The sequence below is a fragment of the Leuciscus leuciscus genome (assembly GCF_965113295.1).
Source record: "Leuciscus leuciscus genome assembly, chromosome: 1".
NCBI lineage: Eukaryota > Metazoa > Chordata > Actinopteri > Cypriniformes > Leuciscidae > Leuciscus > Leuciscus leuciscus.
In genome coordinates this window covers 41,844,256-41,862,865 of record NC_138725.1, presented here as the reverse complement: position 1 = coordinate 41,862,865, position 18,610 = coordinate 41,844,256, and the positions used below count along the sequence as shown (strand labels likewise).

General features: G+C 39.5%; 1 protein-coding gene across 1 annotated transcript; it reads right to left on the bottom strand.

The window, feature by feature from the left end:
* Window positions 1-4,057: 4,057 nt before the first annotated feature.
* colgalt1a (collagen beta(1-O)galactosyltransferase 1a) lies at window positions 4,058-16,740 on the bottom strand. The gene is made up of 12 exons (XM_082138663.1): window positions 16,347-16,740; window positions 13,353-13,463; window positions 13,156-13,273; window positions 9,396-9,530; window positions 9,097-9,301; window positions 8,194-8,313; window positions 7,575-7,651; window positions 7,361-7,467; window positions 7,142-7,274; window positions 6,638-6,765; window positions 6,342-6,548; window positions 4,058-5,183 (listed from the first exon to the last, which is right to left on the bottom strand). The coding sequence occupies exons 1-12, from the start codon at window positions 16,565-16,567 to the stop codon at window positions 4,916-4,918; spliced, it is 1,830 nt and encodes a 609-aa protein (XP_081994789.1). The 5' UTR covers window positions 16,568-16,740; the 3' UTR covers window positions 4,058-4,915.
* Between the last annotated feature and the right edge of the window lie 1,870 nt (window positions 16,741-18,610).

Genomic DNA, 18,610 nt, shown 5'->3' with positions numbered 1-18,610 from the left:
TTCAGCTCTGCGTTACAGGAATAAATTACATTTTAATATATACTTAAAAATAGTTATTTTAAATTGTAATACTATTTCAGAACATTACGGTTTTTACTGTACTTTTGATCAAATAGATGTAGCCTTGCTGAGCATAAAACTAAAAGACCTCTTATATTATCTTAAAGACACCAAACTTTTGAACGGTAGTGTAACTCTTATGTTTTCTGGAGTTTGCTCTGTACAGGTCTCTGCACTTACTTTATTTTATTCAAAGTTAAAGTGTTTAGTGACACAGGTAAGTATTTCAGTACAACATAGTCTCAATATAAGTCTCAACATATAAGTCTCAATACAACATTCACAAGCATGCTTTGAAAAACTGAATTAACAAATTAACCGATAAACCCTTTTTGTTTTGGACTGACAAAGCCAAGCAACATCATTGTGGCATCTGCTGTGCTTCACGGCACTGGTATAATAAGCATGGAAAGCCCCTGTTAAATATGCTACAAATGGTTTGTTCCCTTTCACTCACTCACGTTCGACGTCGTCATCTTCGAGTATTGATAAAACGAGCCAATGCACACATTGGCGTGCAAGCTTTGCATCCACTGAGGGAAGAAAGTGAGTGCTTTACTGGTACAGGCTGCACCATCCCTGTCAGTGTTGCCGTGATCATTCCCCTGTGTGCTCCGGCACTGGTAAGAGTTTTTCATTTCCTGAAAGAGCGTCTTTTTCAAGATATCATTCCACCCGTGCGTTTCTGGATGCGGTCGTTCCCTGTCCCCCTCTGACGGTCACATTAGTTGCATCACGTGTTTGGGGATTACAGAACGCTGAAGCATCTTTTGTGGATAGTTCATGTTCTTATTGCGAGAACATGACTATCGCTGTGTTGCGATCGAGACTCGTCTTCGTCATTACCACACCCCACCCTAGGGTGCCGTATGGGATGGGTGATCAGAGGATCATAGTGATGGCTTCCCTGCCCGGTAACCAATCCCTGTGGGCCCCTCACTCCTCTATCACACCGCAGCTGGTGGAGCCCCCCGTTGAGCGCGCTGGTCCCTCTGTAATGGACCGACCAGCCAGGCCTCTGGAGATGATGACTCAGCTGCTATGCTGAAATGGGCCGCTGAGGCTGTCGGGCTCACGTGGAATCCTCCACCGTGTCCCAAACATTCTCGGTTGGATGATTGGTTTCCTGTGGGCGGGCCGCGCTGGTTCTCAGCCCGCCGCCCCAGTACCTTTCTTTCCCGAAGTGCATGGAGGGCTTACCAGGTCGTGGACAGCACCTTTCTCTGCCAGAAACTGCCGGAATAGCTCCTCCCACCTCACTAGCCTTGAAGGAGGAGCAGTGAAGGGTTAAGAGGCTATCCCGCCTCCAGTGGAGTGGTCTGTCGCGACGCACCTGTGTCCGGCGGCCGCTGCCTCTTGGACGGGGATCCTCGTCTCCCCTCTAAGGCCTGTGAGTTCTCATCCGTTCTTACGGGCAGAGCTTACAAAGCCTGTGGGCAAGCCACTTCCTCTTTGCATGCCATGGCGTTTCTACAGTTCTACCAGACCAAGGCACTCATGGACATGCACGAGGGTAGCCCAGAACGTGCGCTCATAGGTGAGTTCTGCACCGCAACCGACCTTGCCCTCCAGGGCACGAGCATTGCGGTTTGCACAATCGGTCTGGCGATGTCCACCCTAGTGGTCCAGGAGCGTCATCTCTGGCTCAACCTGGTTGATATGAGGGATGCGGACAAGGTTTGGTTCCTGGACTACCCCATTTCCCAGGATGGGCTGTTCGGTGATGCAGTGGAGATCTGCGCCAAACAGTTCTCTGCTGCCCAGCTGCAGACGGAGGCCATCCGGCACATCCCACCCAGGGATGGGGGGGACGAGCTCTTCAGATGGTTACCGTTCCCCGAATTGTCAAAGAAAGAGCAAATTCCTCTGTTCCTGGGTCCCAAGAGGGCCAGACTGGCGGTGTACGACCTTGTAAAGCCTTGCACCCCTCAGCCCCCTCGTGTCGCCAGCCTGCAGCTGGGTGCAGTTCGTGGACCCGATTACGCCTTCTCACGCACCCCCTGCCGACCCGTGGAGACAGGTAGGTGTTGCATCGCACACTCAGACCCCGCTTCGGGCCGCTCCTGGGCCTTCCAAGCCGGGTCCCTGTCCTCCACCTTGCTGCACCACAACTTTTCAGAGGCTCCTGGGGCATATGGCAGCCGCAGCCGCAATAGAACGGCTTCCTCCATATGAAGACCGCTTCAGTACTGGCTTCACGGTCGAGTCCGAGCGAGCAGAGAACCCTCGGCACGGAGACACAGGCACACAGCTGGCCCCCGGGGCCGCCGCAAAGATGCTTTTCAACAGTGAGCCTTCTTGCACAACACTGTGCTAAATCAGGGAGGATAAGGAGCAGGTCTTGCTAGTTGTCCCTTGTTGGCCCAGCCAGACCTAATTCCCTCAAACTTATGCTCCTCTCGACAGCCCTCCCTGACCCATTCCTCTGAGACATTCTCAGGGACGGGGCACCGTTGGCACTCACGTCCAGACCTCTGGAAACTCCATGTCTAGTCCCGAAAGGACGGAACGCGGAGGTTCTAGGTGATCTTCCACAAACAGGTTGTAGATACCGTCCCTTCTGCGAGAGCACCCTCTACGAGGCTTGCTTATGCCCTGGAGTGGAACCTATTCGTTGAATGGTGTTCTTCTCGTCTAAGAACCCCAAAAGGTGTTCGATCCCTCCGTGCTTTCTTTCCTGCAAGATGGGTTGGAGCGAGGGCTGTCTCTCTCCACTACTACCTCTCCGCTTAAAAGGGACCAGGTGGTGAACCTGCAAGCGCTGCCCCAGAGATTGCAGACCCAGCCCTGGCTTTTCTCTGTCCTGTCCGCTCCTGCGGTTAACGTGGACAGAAAGCAAAGCCTCAGGACCTCAGTCCAGCTCTTTGTCTGTTACGGAGACCAGCAGAAGGGAAAGGCTGTCTCCAAGCAGAGGTTGACCCACTGTGAAAAACAAAAAGATAGGGGAGGCCATCGTCTTGGTGTATCAGTCCCAAGACGCACCATGCCCCCCTGGGTTGCGAGCCCACTCCTCTAAAATGAGAGTGTAGCTTCTCCCTGGGCGTTGGCACAGGGTGCCTCGCTGACAGATGTTTGTAGAGCTGCAGGTTTGGCGACACCAAACCTGTTCGCTAGAAAAATAGCTTATGTGTTGAGCCGGTTGCTTCCCGTGTGCTTCCTTCACATGACGCCAGTTACACTGTAAGCCCGGTTCGAAGTGTCAGCTTGCTGCGTCATTCCCCTCCTATGGACCAGATACCTAGGATACGCACTTTTGTCTAGGCACTGGAAGGTGGCAGCACTAGTGGCGTTTTAATAGGGATCCCAATCAGTCGACATGTCACCTACGTCTCACGTGAGCGACTGAAAGGGAACGTCTCAGTTACGTATGTAACCCTCGTTCCTTGAAGGAGGGAATGGCGACGTAGTCCTGTCGCCACTATTGCTGAACCACCGCTGACTCCTCAGCAAAAAAACAAGTGGTGCGTGCATCCACTTTCGTATTTATACTCGTGCTGTGGGGCGGAGCGTGGATGTAAAGCTCGCACGCCAATGTGAGCATTGGCTCGTTTTATCAATACTTGAAGATGACAGGCTCCCTAAGCGTGATCCCAATCAGTCGACACATCGACTACGTCTCTGTTCCCTCCTTCAGGGAACGAGGGTTACATACGTAACCGAGACGTTCCGATTCAAAATCTTTTTAAATATCCTCTAAGTGTTCAAGCTAAATTTACCCAGCAATAAACCGAGATCTACACTCAAAGTAGTAGTCACATGATCATCTATCTTCATTCAGCATGCAGGATAGTGGTTTGTAAGCCTATGCCAGCATCATCATTTTTGTCTTGTGGCTACGCAGCTGTGATATAATTAACCCTGGAAGATAGATATAGATGTTATATGATGTCAAATAAAATGGTCACAACAATCAGAATCTCTACAGAAATTACATGCAGCCTCCATCTAACAATTCCACCAAAAAATAAAAAGAGACATAATATTCCTTTCAGTGACATGTTTTTAACCATTCTTTATATTTAAGGCACAGTAGGTGAAATACAAATACAGTCACAGTTACAAACATTCTGATAGTATGACAGTGTGACTAAACAGCGCAATCGCAAGGATTCACATCAAGCACATTTGAAGCCTGCTAGGCAAAAAAGCAAAGAGGTGAAGACCAATGTTGCCGTGTGGAATGTGTGTAGACCTTTCATTTCTGTCCTGATGATATGACAGCAAAACCACAAAGTGAGGCGTGTACGAATGTTGGCTTTGATGAGGGGAAGTGACAGCCTGAAACGCCAACAAAGGTGGTAATAGTATCAAGGCCTAAAAATAACAACATCCTCCATGTTAATATAACATGCTTCATGCCTTAAAATAGCAACATGCTTCATGTGTCTTTTATTATTATTATTAAAATGACTATTTTCATGTCTGGAATGCGAACACTGCAAAAAAAAAAAAAAAAAAAAAAAAAAAAAAGTTTCATGTGATTATTTCAGCAACTTTTTGATTTTAATGTTGAAATTATTATTAACCAAAGATAATAAATGCTTTAAAATATTTTTTTGAATTACTATTATTGTTAAGCTGTTAACAAATTGAACCTTACTATAATGTGTTACGGAAGATAATCATAAACTGTTTTCAAAGACCTTGCATCTTTATCGCAGGATGAACAGGTGCTGTGCTCATTGTTACCAATATGATAATCTACAAATTACAGGACAAACGTTTAAGCTCAACTTCTTTTCTGGCAAACAACAATAATAAAAAAGAAATCTCTAAAAGGGCCTCTTCTGCTCACTCATATTGTGCTTATAAGGTGGAACGTCCTCCAGAAACGACGTGTCCAAAACAATGTCTCTCATAGTTCGTCTCGGGCCGTCCTGTCCAGAGGAGACTGGAGCACATCTGAGTTTTGGGCCTCTGTGCTGATCTCAGCCTGTTCCCGGGTCTTACCCGAGCGCTTCCTGTCCCAGTCTGTGCGCACTTTCTCATTGTCCCACACCGTGGAGGTTTCAGTGTCACTGATGTACCCAGGTTCGCCTGTGTAGTGTGTAGGGAACACAAGCAAGGGCTCCGCTGAGAATGCTTTCAGGTCCCTCGTCTCAAACTGCTCCATGTAATCTGATCTGAAGGTGATGATATTAGATGTGAAGATGAAGACCGAGATGTTACATTAGACAAAAGCAAAACATATCATGATATATAACAATAATAATAAATTAATAAATTTTCCGGCATTTACTCATTTATAAAAGATTAGTTCAGTTCAGAATAAAAAATTCCTGATAATTTACTCACCCCCACGTCATCCGAGATGTTCATGTCTTTCTCCCTCATTCGAAAAGAAATTAAGGTTTTTGAGGAAAACATTCCAGGATTTTTCTCCATATAGTGGACTGGTTATCAACCAGTGGACCATGGAAGGTCCAAACTGCAGTTTCAATGCAGCTTCAAAGGGCTTTACACGATCCCAGCCAAGGAATAAGGGTCTTAACTAGCCAAACGATCGGTCATTTTCTAAAATAAAATAAAAATATATATACTTGTTTTTAACCACAAATGCTTGTCTTACACTGGCTGTGATGCGCCACACATTACGTAATCATGTTGTAGGGTAGGGCGAAAAACTCCATCTCATTTTCCCCTCCAACTTCAAAATCGTCCAACATCATTGTTTTACCTTTTATTCATATTTGATTTAGTCTCTGCATGGTTGCTTTGTAAACACTAGGTCGGTACGCGTGACCTTTCAACGTGATTATGTAATGCGTGGCGCATCACAGCAAGTGCAAGACGAGCATTTGTGGGGTTTTTTAAAGCGCAGATGGTTTTGCTAGATAAGACCCTTATTCCTCGGCTGGGATCGTGTAAAGCCCTTTGAAGCTGCACACTGAAACGGCAAATTTGGACCTTCAAACCGATGATAACCGTTGAAGTCCACTATATGGAGAAAAATCCTGGAATGTTTTCCTCAAAAACCTTAATTTATTTCGAATGAGAGAGAAAGACATGAACATCTTGGATGACGTGGGGGTTAGAAAATTATCAGGAAATTTTAATTCTGATGTGAACTAAGCCTTTAAGCACTGGTTTTAGCGTTCTGCGTGTTTGATTGACTGACATCAATTACATTATAAAACTCGCTTTAGACTATAAATCACAGGACCTTGAAAAAATATTATTCTGCAACTTATATTCTAGAAGATGATCTAGGAATAATTTAGCTAGAACTATAAGCAAAGTTATTGGCATATATGGGATGTATACTTGGGATGGGAACTTACACAGGATGCTTATTAAACATAACAGGAAGGAATTCGTCCACGGGCAACATTTTACTGAGTGGTTCTGCGTTGAGGAGCTTTTTGGCTCCTTGCAATGACATCATGTAACCCAAGGTCCAGTAGGAATAGTCCGCCTCCACCAGGTTGCGAATTTTTGGTACTGCTTTTTCAGGCCGGTTCACTTGCATCCTCTTCCTCCCAATATAACTGCAAGGGTTCAACATACAATATGAACAATCTCTAATCAATACATGAACCAAAAAGTGAGTGCAGTCAATGAAAGTAGACCCACTCACATGAGGTCCCAGTCCAGACCATTACTCTTGACCTCACTCATTAAATTCTGCAGGCGTCGCTTGAAGAAAATCTCAAACCGCAAATCATCTTCAAGCACCAGCGAGGTCTTCAGGCCTCTGTCTACAATCTGCGTAGCACAGTACATAAACATCAAAGCTTCTGATGCTCACAAAACCCTTACTCTACATTCACACTCTCTTCCAAAACCCAGTGAGCTGTCTATCTATTCGAGATTATTAACACAAGGCTCTTCCAAAATGTCGGAAGCATTTTATCATCATATTAAAATGATTTCTGAAGGATCATGTGACACTGAAGACTGGAGCTGAAATTCAGATTTACATCACAGAATGATGCATTTAAAAGAATTTTAAAAGAATGTTTTTTAAATGGTAATTTACTGTATTTTTTATCAAAAAAATGCAGCCTTGGTCAGCATAAGAGTCAGCTAGGTGACTCACTAGATTTTGGAACATAACTATAAACTGGTATGTGTGCCAGACCTCTTTCCAGATGTTGTAGTGGGACAGGAAGCAGCCCAGCTCTCCTCTTGTGAGAGGTCTGCCGTGGTAAGGGTCACTGTAGCCGGGAAGCATGTGGATTCCCATAGCGTTGATCTCACTCTCGTTCATAGCTCTGGTGTAGAAGGAGAGGCAGTGAGCAAATGTTTTGTCCTGGATATGAATGCTGCATTTGTTTGACGGAAACAGAAGTGAACTTACTTGCCATCAACAGCAGCGATAATCTTGCAGTCGATCTCTTGCTCTCTCAAAGCCCTCAGCATGCGCTCACGGCGGTCGTCCCGTCGCTTCAGGTTGATCATAAACACCTTTTAAAACACATAAAAGCATTCAATGAAAACAACTTCACCTAAGAACCATTTAATCGCTAAAATGGACCCAGAACTCAAAGATGATGAGATAAAAGCCCAGTTACCTCATCAAAGCCCATTTTGTCAGGGTTTTTGACAGGTTTGGCCAAGTATCTGGAGGGCTCAACTGGAGGATTTCTTACTGTAAATGAAAAGAGGTGGGGTAACACTTTATTTCGATGGAAAACTTTAGACATTCTTCAACTACAAGTAACTTTGCAACTACAAGTCAACTAACTCTCATTACAGTATTAGTTGACTGTCTGCTTAATTTCTGCCAACACTTTATTTTGATGCTCCCCTTTAGACATTCAACTGAGTATAAGTAAATTTTGCAACTACATGTCAACAGTGCAACAGTAGGTAGTAACTGATTGCATGTAATCTGGAGTAGTACTTGTAATTAGATTGTATTACATTTTAAAATACTCGTAATCAGACCAGTTACTTTTTTATTGATTACATGTTATTGCAATTTGTAAGTAATCTACCCAGCACAGCATGTCAACTAATTCTACTAACCCTAACCTGACGGTCTACTAATACTGTAATGAGAGTAAGTTGACATGTAGTTGCAAAGTTACTTATAGTTATTATAGACTATCAGAATAAAGTGTAACCGGGGTGATTACATTTGATAAAACATAGGCAGACCTTTTTCTTCTTTGTAAATCTGAAACGTACCATTGACCTCCAGCACTGTATGAATGAAGCTGTCTGCCTCGTCTTGCAGAGTGCTGTGGGCACGAAGAGGCACTGGGAGATACCCGTAAGTTTCCTTGTTACAAACAAACATTTGAACCTCTGCAAAACCACAGAGAATGCAATTTAAAATGTGAAATATTATGCATAATATCCTCTTAAAGGGGTAGTTCACACAAAAATGTCATAATTCTTAAATTCTCATAATTTCAAAATGTCTTTCATAATTACTCGGCCTCGTGTATGTCTAAACCTGTATGCCATTCATTCTCCTGTGGAACAATGTTTTGGACCCCACTGACTTTCATTGTCAATATTCTTTAAAAATACACTGCCCGGCCCAAATTTTTTTTCGCTGTTTGGATTTAAAGAGGCAAATGCTTAAGAGTCAATGACTGGATCATTATTGCAGTGATTATTATGTTTCTAGCATGTTATAGTTTCTTAACCCCAGTTGATGGAGTGTTTAGCTTTTCATTTCTTAAACAACCATGTAGGAAGACACATCATGGCCATATTCCAGGATGACAATGATTCATCAGGATCAAATTGTGAAAGAATGGTTGGGAGGAAGCATGAAGAATCATTTTTCACACATGAATCGGCTCCTCTGAGTCCAGATCTTAAATTCACTGAAAGTCTTTACAGAGTGCTGGACTCTTGCATTGACAATACAAGATCTTGACCAAATATTGATGCACCTCTTGATGGAAATAAATGTTGTGATGCTAAGAGGTGCATCAATTTAAGGTCTGGACTCAGAGGTGCCAATTCATGTGTGAAAAAGAAAGAAAGTCATGCAGGTTTAGAACGCCATGAAGGAAAGTAAATTATAAAATTTTTGTATGAATTGTGAGTATCAGTGTTTTCTGTCGAGGCACACACCTCCCATGCGGGCTGAAAAAGAGAAGACTATGATGTCGTCAAAGGCCCAGGTGTAGTCTGAATGTGGCGGGTGAAAAGCCAGCATTCTGGAAGCTTCTTTCCGCAGGTCCACCAGGAAAGTCGAGTGCACCATGGGAACGGCAAAGCAACCCCTACGCACTTGCTTACGCATGGGGATGTAGGCAGGAGTTCGCTTATAGTAGCCCTAGTGTAGATTGATGAAAAATATATAATTTTTTTTCCATATTCCTGAAGAAAGGGTTATGAAGTATTACATACATAATACACAAGACCTGTACCTGGGATGACATTCCACACCAGAAGTTTGAGTAGGCAGCACGAGACTCCATCATCGGTGCCACGATTGTCTTGTTCTCCTTTATTAGTTTCCATAAGACGTCTCGGTTGATCAGAAGATTATCACAATCAATCATCTGAAAGATTTAATATAACTTTTATTTTTTCGTGAATGCATGACCAGGCTGCCTGCAAAAACTACATTTCTGTCATGACAACTCTCAGAGTGTTTGGTATGGTAATGGATGTGACAATGTTGATATGTTTGATCTTGGCAGAATAGATCTGCTACACTGCTGCTGCAGAGCAAGTACAGGACTTGCTACTGCCAATACATACAGACACGCTGCTGTGAGCAAGTAAGACATGCCGCTGCTGTACAGTATAGCGTACATGAATTACCCAGATCTATCTATACAGGTGGAGCTGGGGAAGGAGGAGAGTTTCTGAAGACAAATGCTCACCAAGTACTTGAAGGTTGAGCAGCGATCTCATTGGCTACTGATCACCATGAAGCAATCAACTGTGCACTATAGAGAATGATGTGATTGCAAGCAAGTTGAGTTAAGGACCCATCAGCTTGCAACATCTAGAGCAGGGGTCTCCAACACGTCGCTCGCGAGCTACCAGTAGCTCGTGGCCTGATTGGAGGTAGCTCGCCAATTGCCGTTCACATATCGCGTCTTTTGTGCGCACAAGTTCGTTATTTCAAATAACTGAAGCGATGCGCTAATTTTTTCCAGGCGCAGTGAGTCAACATGAAGGATGGGGGTGCACCCAAACACTACGGGTGTTTTTTTCTTCTCCGTAAATAAATCTTGTAGCAGAGCTGCTCGGTGGTGGAAATCCATTAGCCACTAAAACTTCATTGTCGTTGTGGAGAGCGCAGTGCATGGTTGCATAGCAACGACAGACGCCACGGGAAAATCGGACCGAATTTTACTATTAAGAATAAAAGATTGTAAATGTCAGTAATTTATCTTTTTATAAAAATGATTTAAAGGCTGAAATATGCGAGGTTTATCTTTTTATAAAAACTTTTGTCAAAACTTTATTTGAACTTGTAAATGTTAGTAGATTACATGTTGCAAGGCACTCCTTTAAAATCTGGTCATCATTTTTAATGTTATTATTTTAATGTTTATGTAAACAAAAAGTGCATATTGATGCTAAGTTTATTTGTTATTTGCGGGTTTTCGACATAAAACTTGGTGAATTGATTTTATTGTGTAGTATTAGTACTTTTTAAACAGGATTCTGTGATAACCGTGATCATTTTGGTCACTATAATCATGAAATGAAATTTTCATGCCATTTCATCTTTAGTTATCATGCACTATAAAATCATCTATAATTATGTGTTTTTACAGTATAATATGCAAAGTACAATTTTCTATATTATGGGTCAATGACGTGGCGTGTCAATTCTGGTGTCCCAAGCATATTTATAATATAAAAATTTATATATTTTTAAATGCACTTCATTAAGTGACTCAACTTCCCCCTCTTTAATTACTCATGTGAGAATTCATTATAAATAATTAATCTTTAAGGAACTATTGAGCTCAAAAGTCTCAAAATGTAATTCCGGGTAACTGTCCCGGCTTAAAATCTGAATACAAAAATACAACAAACATTTTAAAAATATATATAAAAGTATTTAAAATCTACTTGGGCATAATTGTATTGATGTTTTCAATGATTCCTACAAATATAGTGATAATACTAAGCTTATTTACATTTTTATGACAGAACGACTTTTGTCCCCAAATTGTGATTTCTCTAATGTCAGTCCTGGATAACAGACATCAATGACCATTTTGGACCATAATGCATTTTGGTATGTCATGTGACATAATATTGTATCAAAAAGAAGACCCTGAAGGAGCACTAGAACATGTGCAAAGGTCAGGAAGCGTCTCTTAAAATGTCGATATTTTGATATTTCGGTCACTGGTGCACTTTGTAGCAATATCATGTGTCCTTTTGGATAACACTAATAAAACATTTATAATGATTTTATATAAAAAAACGATCTATTTGATCTAAAAGGTTACCTTAAGTGATGATAGCTAAGTTGTAGTTTTCCATAGGTGGTTATGTTAGTGCCTGATTATAAAGAAAAAATATTGGTTTTTGTCATTCCTGGATAACAACATGTCATTGTTGTATAACAAAAAACCTCTGTTAGCCAGGACATGTCATCCGTTATCCAGAATGACATATGCACAACAATCTAGTTTTTAATTAACATTTGTAAACTTTTAGGCAAAGTTATTTGTTATATTATTAACATTAACATTATTTACATAATTGTATGTTTTTTTGCCATATTTTAGCTGTCATTCATCTTGATTTCACATGATTCAATGAGTCACATGGGTCATTATCAATGAATTTAAATTTTTTAAATCATTAAAAACTTGTCAGTGTCTCTTACTTTGTTTCAAGTTTGAGTGTTGGAAAGGAAAAAATGATACTGAGGATGGTTTTTATGGTAATCCTGAAAAATATTGCAGAATGTCCTTCCGTCTAACAGTATGTCATTCCGGCTAACAATGACACAGGCAATTCATTTAACCCATATTTGTGTGTTAGATTACACAATTCAGTTTTTTGTTGAGTTAATGATAAAACAAGTCTTATTTACTTTATTGGAAAACATTTTTAAACATTTTCCAGCTTTTTTAAAAATTTGGTTCTGAATTTTGAGTTATCAGCAGCCAAAACTGAGCCCATGTCTATATGAAATCCCAAATGTATTATATTAATTGTGATTAAAATGTAGTTTTACGAGCACTAGTTGTTTGTTGAGCTCCAATTATGGATATCAGTACATTTGTATATGCCAACAATGGTAGAAATGTAATTAATTAAAAAATTCATTACGTTACCCAGGAATGACATTTTCATGGGGAAAAAGATCTGATTCACCAAAAAAAGTGGTTAATTACATTCTTGAAATGTCTACATGTCATTGCATTACATACACAACACTCTAATAAGTATAGAAAGTCCTACAATTAATTTTTTTTTGGCAGTTTTATTTTTTTTCACATCTTAATCCTTATCCGTCATTCACTAAATCTCTGATTCTGTTCTTTGACATTTAATATAGGCCTACAAAAACTATTTTAGGTCTAAAACAGTTTGGATAGTTGTTAATATGAGAGTTATGAGACATAATTTAAGAGATTTAAGTATTGTATTACATGAGTAGCCACTCGTCCACTTTCATTTTTAAAAAGTAGCTCTCAAATGAAAAAAGGTTGGAGACCCCTGATCTAGAGTTTATGACAGAACTTTGTATTTGCTCAAGCTCGATCTTGAAGCAAAATCAAGGACAATCATGACTCTAATTCAACTTTCTGATTGTGCCCGCATTTAAGGGACTAAGTACAGTATGTATATATCATATATTACACAGCTTTTCACAACATAAACATGAAATGTTGATTTGAGAGTAATTGTACTTGTTTATTATCTTATACTCCATAATAGTGTACAAAACAATTGCTCTTGTAACAATATGAACAATATTACCACAGGCCTACTATTCATATTGATCATTTTACAGTAAATAACAGTCAAGAACTAAGGCACAAGATGGCACCAGCCGCGTTTGATTGTGATACGAGAGATATGAAAGAAATGCTGACCTCAAATACTCAATTACACATTTTTATGAATTACACCAATGGCCACAAGTCTCTATTTACCAACTTAGAGATTCATGGTCCTAACAATGAGAATGGATCTCACCAAGATATAGTCTGCCCACATCTCTCGTGCAGACTCAAGCGCCGCCTGCCGCAGCTTCATGACGTAGGCGTAGCGCTCGTTCGTCCACTCCTTTGGTCCTTCCTCATTATGATATTCTCTGAATAAGTAAGAGAAATGCCAGGAAATGCACAAATACACTAATTCCATGAAATCACAAGTGAAGAAACATGGCAAACCTTGGTTCCTCCTTCGGCCTCCACTCCACATAATGGTAGAGTTTCTGTACATTGATGAGCCAGTCTCGCAGTAGGTATGTAGTGTTGTCAATATTGTGATCGGTTGCTACCCTGTCATTATTGAAATAGAAACATAGAGATGGTGCTCATTATGTGCACTTTACTTTCTACAAAGAACAATATCGGGTAAAAACTAAAGATCACATGAGTTAACCGCAAGCTTATGATTACCTGCAATAGTATAATCGCACCATATTTTAAGAAGATCTTTCAGGGCGTAAGGTATATTTCGACCAGACATAGGGAAAATAAATCAAGCTCTAAATTAAACTACTTCCTTACAGCATAACTAGACTAAAAGTGTTGCAGAACATGAGAAGTGAAACTGCAAAGCTATCTGGTTATCATAGAAACACAGGAGCAGAGATAAAGTAAACAGATGAGCAAGAGCATGCGCCCTACTTTTCTTTGGCTGTCTTAGCAAGAACAGAGATTCTCATTGCAACATGACTTCACCAGTCCAGATGCGTCTCCTGCAGCAGCGCACAGCTGCGAGGCCCAAGAGTCTACAAATCCAAACAGAGTTTGAATGCCACACAGACAGACCTGTGGGAACACAACTCTGGCCAACAACTACTACTACAGTACAGACGGATTCAAGACAGGAATACGAGACAGATTGTCTATTTTGAAACAGTTATATCAGTGGTTCTCAACTTTTTGACTCAAAGGTCCCCAGTTGTCCAACACAATATTCGAAGGCTTCCCAATATTAGGCCTTGTCCGGTATTATTTGTTGTTTTGTATGATAAAGTTGCTTGCTTTCAAACTTACTTTTTTATTAACAGAAACTAAGAGTCTGGATATTAAATTAACCACCATTCGTGTGTGACATCGGAAGTTTCAAGAACTGTGTGTTCTTCAATTAAAAACAACAGTTATTGAGGGGAGAAAATACATATTTTTATTTTATTATTTTTATTATATTAAATAAGAAATACATTTAATTTACATTTTTCTTGCAATTAATGCATATTTTTTTAGCATTTTAATTTAGAGTTTGATTATGCTAATATTAATTTAAATACAAATGTCATCTTGAGGCCCCCTGGTGGATTATATGGGTGAGAGCATAAAAAAAAAAATGCTGTTTAAGGTTTATGAACAGTGTTGAGGGTAGTAACGCATTACAAGTAATGTGAGTTACGTAATCAGATTACTTTTTCAAGTAACTAGTAAAGTAACACATTACTTTTAAATTTACAACAAAATATTTGAGGTACTTTTTCACATAAGTAGGCTAATGCAAGTTAGTTTGTTTTCTCATTTATTAACTGACAGCTCTCCTGTCCCAGTGTTGAGAGAAATCAGGAGTAAGTGCAGAGGTGTAGTGTGAACATGATGCTTATTGTAGTTCTATACAGAATGTGAGAATTTACTCATATCACTCGCAAAAAACAGATTCAGTATTACTCAAAATGAATGAAAACAGTGAAATGCAAACTCAGAATATTACGCAAACCTGAATTAATTAAATATGTTAAATAACACAAACTTTATTCAATCTCACTTTATTAACTAATGTATTTACTGCTGACCTTCAATAATTAAATTCAACCATTCTAATAAGCAAAACATCACATTTGTGTTTTTTTATTTTTTATTATTATTATTTTTTTTATTGTTAAAGTAAGTGTTGAACTTTATTCTCCTGAATGGCTGCACAGCGGAAAGGATTGTAAAAGTAACTTAGCTAACACATTACTTTCAACAAATAATGAAATTAGTTACCTTAGACTAGAGAGTAATGCAATATTGTAATGCATTACTACAATGTTTATGGACATAAATTTCCCCTTCGGTTCAGCTGTTACCCTTAAAAGCTATTTCTACTAAATCTAAACTATTATCTTCGCTTGTGTAACTTAATGCAGTCAGGTGAATTCAGTCATCATAAATTATGTTTTTCACATGAATGAAACTAATTTATTTGGATGGACTTAATTACCACATAAAGAAAATATACAGTGAAGTCTTTTGGCCTTTTGTTCATAGGCTACATAAAACATAGTAAATGTTGCAGGTAAGAGGAGGAAAATGGGATCTCCAAATGACACAAGCTAGATTCAGTCTATCAGCTTGTTGGAGCATGTGCACTAACCTCTAGATCACAGCTCCAACACCTGACAGCTTTTTATTATTAAGAAAAGCTTAATCCACATGTTGCTTGTGAGACTTTTAAAAGACCCATATTATGCTAAAACACACACACACACACACACACACACACACACACACACACACACACACAATTATTATTCCTCTAACATGGTTGCTAACTAAATTATGAATTGATTACACATCTGGAATACTAAAGTCTGATTGGTCAAACTCTTCATTTAGAGGTTAAATGTTTCAGAATGAAGTTACCAGTTATTATTCTAAAACCTTTAAACTCTAAATGGAGCGTTTGACCAGTCAGAATGAAGTATTGCAGACGTGTAATAATCTAATTAGGTTTTAATACAGTGATCAATAACATTTCTAAATCTAATCTAATGTTCTACATTGTTCACTCTGCCTGTTTTTGCAGAGCCAAATAGGGAGCTGAACTGGCTGTATTACATGTTCCCTTAATTGCCATTGACAGTTCAATCAAGGTCAAGACGTTCGAACCGTTCTTGGTAACTGATACCATTCACTGTAAAGGACAACTTTACGGGATAAAATCAATCTTGGTAGGGATGAATGAGTGAGTACTCTAGAGAAACCCCTCCCATCTTTTTTTTCTTTCTCTCTCTCTCCAGTTTGTCCCTTCAAGCCTCCATATTGAGCTGGCAGACAGATGTTCACAGACATCCAAATTAAGTGATACTAACACAGAGACAGGCATTATGACGTGTTCAGAGATTCTAACATCATGGCATCAACAGAAACAGAACCGTTACACACACACACACACACACACACACACACACACACACACACACTTACCAGAGCGCTATTCGGTCTTTGGGGTAATTGAGGCGCTCAATAGTTCCGAGGAAATGCGGCAGAGAGTGCTGTGCGTTCCTGCAGATGAGAGCGATCATTACTCGGGGAGCTAATATAGGAGACTCCGGGCTCCAGCGCTCCTCATGGAAGTATCCTTGAGCTGGTCCAGGATTCATCACACAGCACCACAGCACCGACACGAACGACACGAACCGGAGCATTCTGCAGCACAGACTCTTTACAAACAGGCATACGAGCTCTTACTGCTAAACCAGAGTTACACCCAGTTCACGAGGAGGTAGAAAGTTAAAAAGGGGTAACTTTAGTTTAAATAATTCCGCCGACCAAAATCAGCCTGCATTGACAACACTGCAGATGTAAGACGAGCGAGTTAAAGGGGATGTTACGCTGACGTTTAAAGGGGAGGGAGCCATTTCATATTCTGGTGTATCACGTTACAACAAGGTTTCATTAACTATATTAGTTAACATGAACTGCACTTCTACAGCTTTTATTAATCTTAGTTAATGTTAATTTCAGCTTTTACTAATACATTATTAAAATCAAATGTTGATTTGAACAAACAATGAACAGCCTTTTAGTAACAAATTTGAACAAATAGGCTGCAGTAACAAATGTATTGCTCATGGTTAGTTCATGTTTGCTAATACATTAACTAGCTAATGTTAACAAATGAAACCTTATTGTGAAGTGTTACCATAATATCTTTCAATTATAAGCCATTATCAATCTTTACAACAAATTAGTAGTCTTTGCACATTCTATTATTCATTTATTTCCACGTATTTAACCCGTCCATTAATTTCTGTGCCATTAGCAGTATGGTACCTATTTCTACAGAGCCCCTAAAGGGACACAGTGGTGGAAAAAAAAGAATAAGTCAATGCTTTTGTGTTCTCTCACAAATGTTTTGTGTTCCCCCAAGAAACTTTGCATTCACTCATAAAACCTTTGTGCTCTTTCTCGGGGGAACGCAAACATTTTGCGAGGGAACGCAAAGTTTCTCTGGAAAATGCAAGCATTTGCAAGAGAACACAAAAGCACTGACATATAATTTCCCCTCTCATCTCATATTGTTTTCCTTCCCCATTTCCCTTTAGGGGCTCTGTACTGTAAAAACCTTTAACAGAGGAAAATTAAAGAGGAAGTATTTGTCTGAACTTACAAAAGGTTTTGTGAGAGAATGCAAAAGTTTTGCAAGCGAAAAAATTGTCTTCAACAATGAAAGAAAATATGAGTTGCTTTTAAGGCAAGTCATTTCACTCAGCGGCCATCTTTGAAACGCCTCTCGTGAAGCTATTTCAGTCATGCAGGTATGGCCCGTCTCTTTGAATGGGGAAAAATCTAATATTTTTTCAGCTGTTCACTAAGCTCACAGTTAAATTTTACATTTTAAATCACCAATGAAATCTGACAACTGTCTCATAAATTTTGTTTTTAAAGTTTTCAGGCTGGACCAGCCAAATGCACATGCGCATATGCGTCTCTAATGGCAGCTGCAGTGGCGCAATTACTTTACAGATTACCGATTGGCTCTTTTATTTAGAAGGCGGGGTTATATTCCACTATATAGTGCATTGCACTTTCTCCCATTCATAGTAATACGAGTGCACCATCTATTAGCAAGTTTTTACATTTAATTATTATACAACCAGTGTTGTTTTAGTATCTTTGAGACACTATTATCGTTTTTATTACTATTTTGAATTAGCTTAAATATTTTCAGTCTTCATTTTAATTTTATTACGTAATGTTGTAGTTCACTTTTGTAATTTTTATTAGTTTTTTGTATATTGTTGTAGTACATCAAGTTTTTCATCAGAATTTAAGTACAGGGTGTCTACAGATATAAACAAGTTAAATTTAAGACTTTTTAAGACCTTTTTAATGCCACTTTGAATGAAATTTAAGACCAAACCTGTGATGGAAATACATATTATATTACATGCGTATATGTAATATTTAACCTAAGTAATTGAAATAATTTAATATTCACTCAGGGCCTGAATTTCATTTTGAAAAATGGGGGGGAAATTTGAGGGGGGAGTTTAGACTTTTTTTTTTATTACATGTATCTCGCTTAAATGTATGCTCACTCATTGCATTTTTACAATGGGGTAATTTTGGTCTTAAGAATGTACACAACACAAGGAAGCTTGATTTCAATCTTTGAATTAAATTGAAAAACGTAGCACAAATAAATACAATAGAATAAAGATACCAATAAATAGAAATAAAGAGAA

What these genes read in the sequence shown, in the direction of transcription:
- colgalt1a (XM_082138663.1), bottom strand. Translation starts at nt 16,567, where the DNA reads ATGCTCCGGTTCGTGTCGTTCGTGTCGGTGCTGTGGTGCTGTGTGATG. An exon ending in ACTACAACATCTGGAAAGAG is followed by an intron (nt 6,766 to 7,141) that starts GTCTGGCACACA and finishes TGTGCTACGCAG; the next exon opens with ATTGTAGACAGAGGCCTGAA. An exon ending in GGTCTGGACTGGGACCTCAT is followed by an intron (nt 6,549 to 6,637) that starts GTGAGTGGGTCT and finishes GAACCCTTGCAG; the next exon opens with TTATATTGGGAGGAAGAGGA.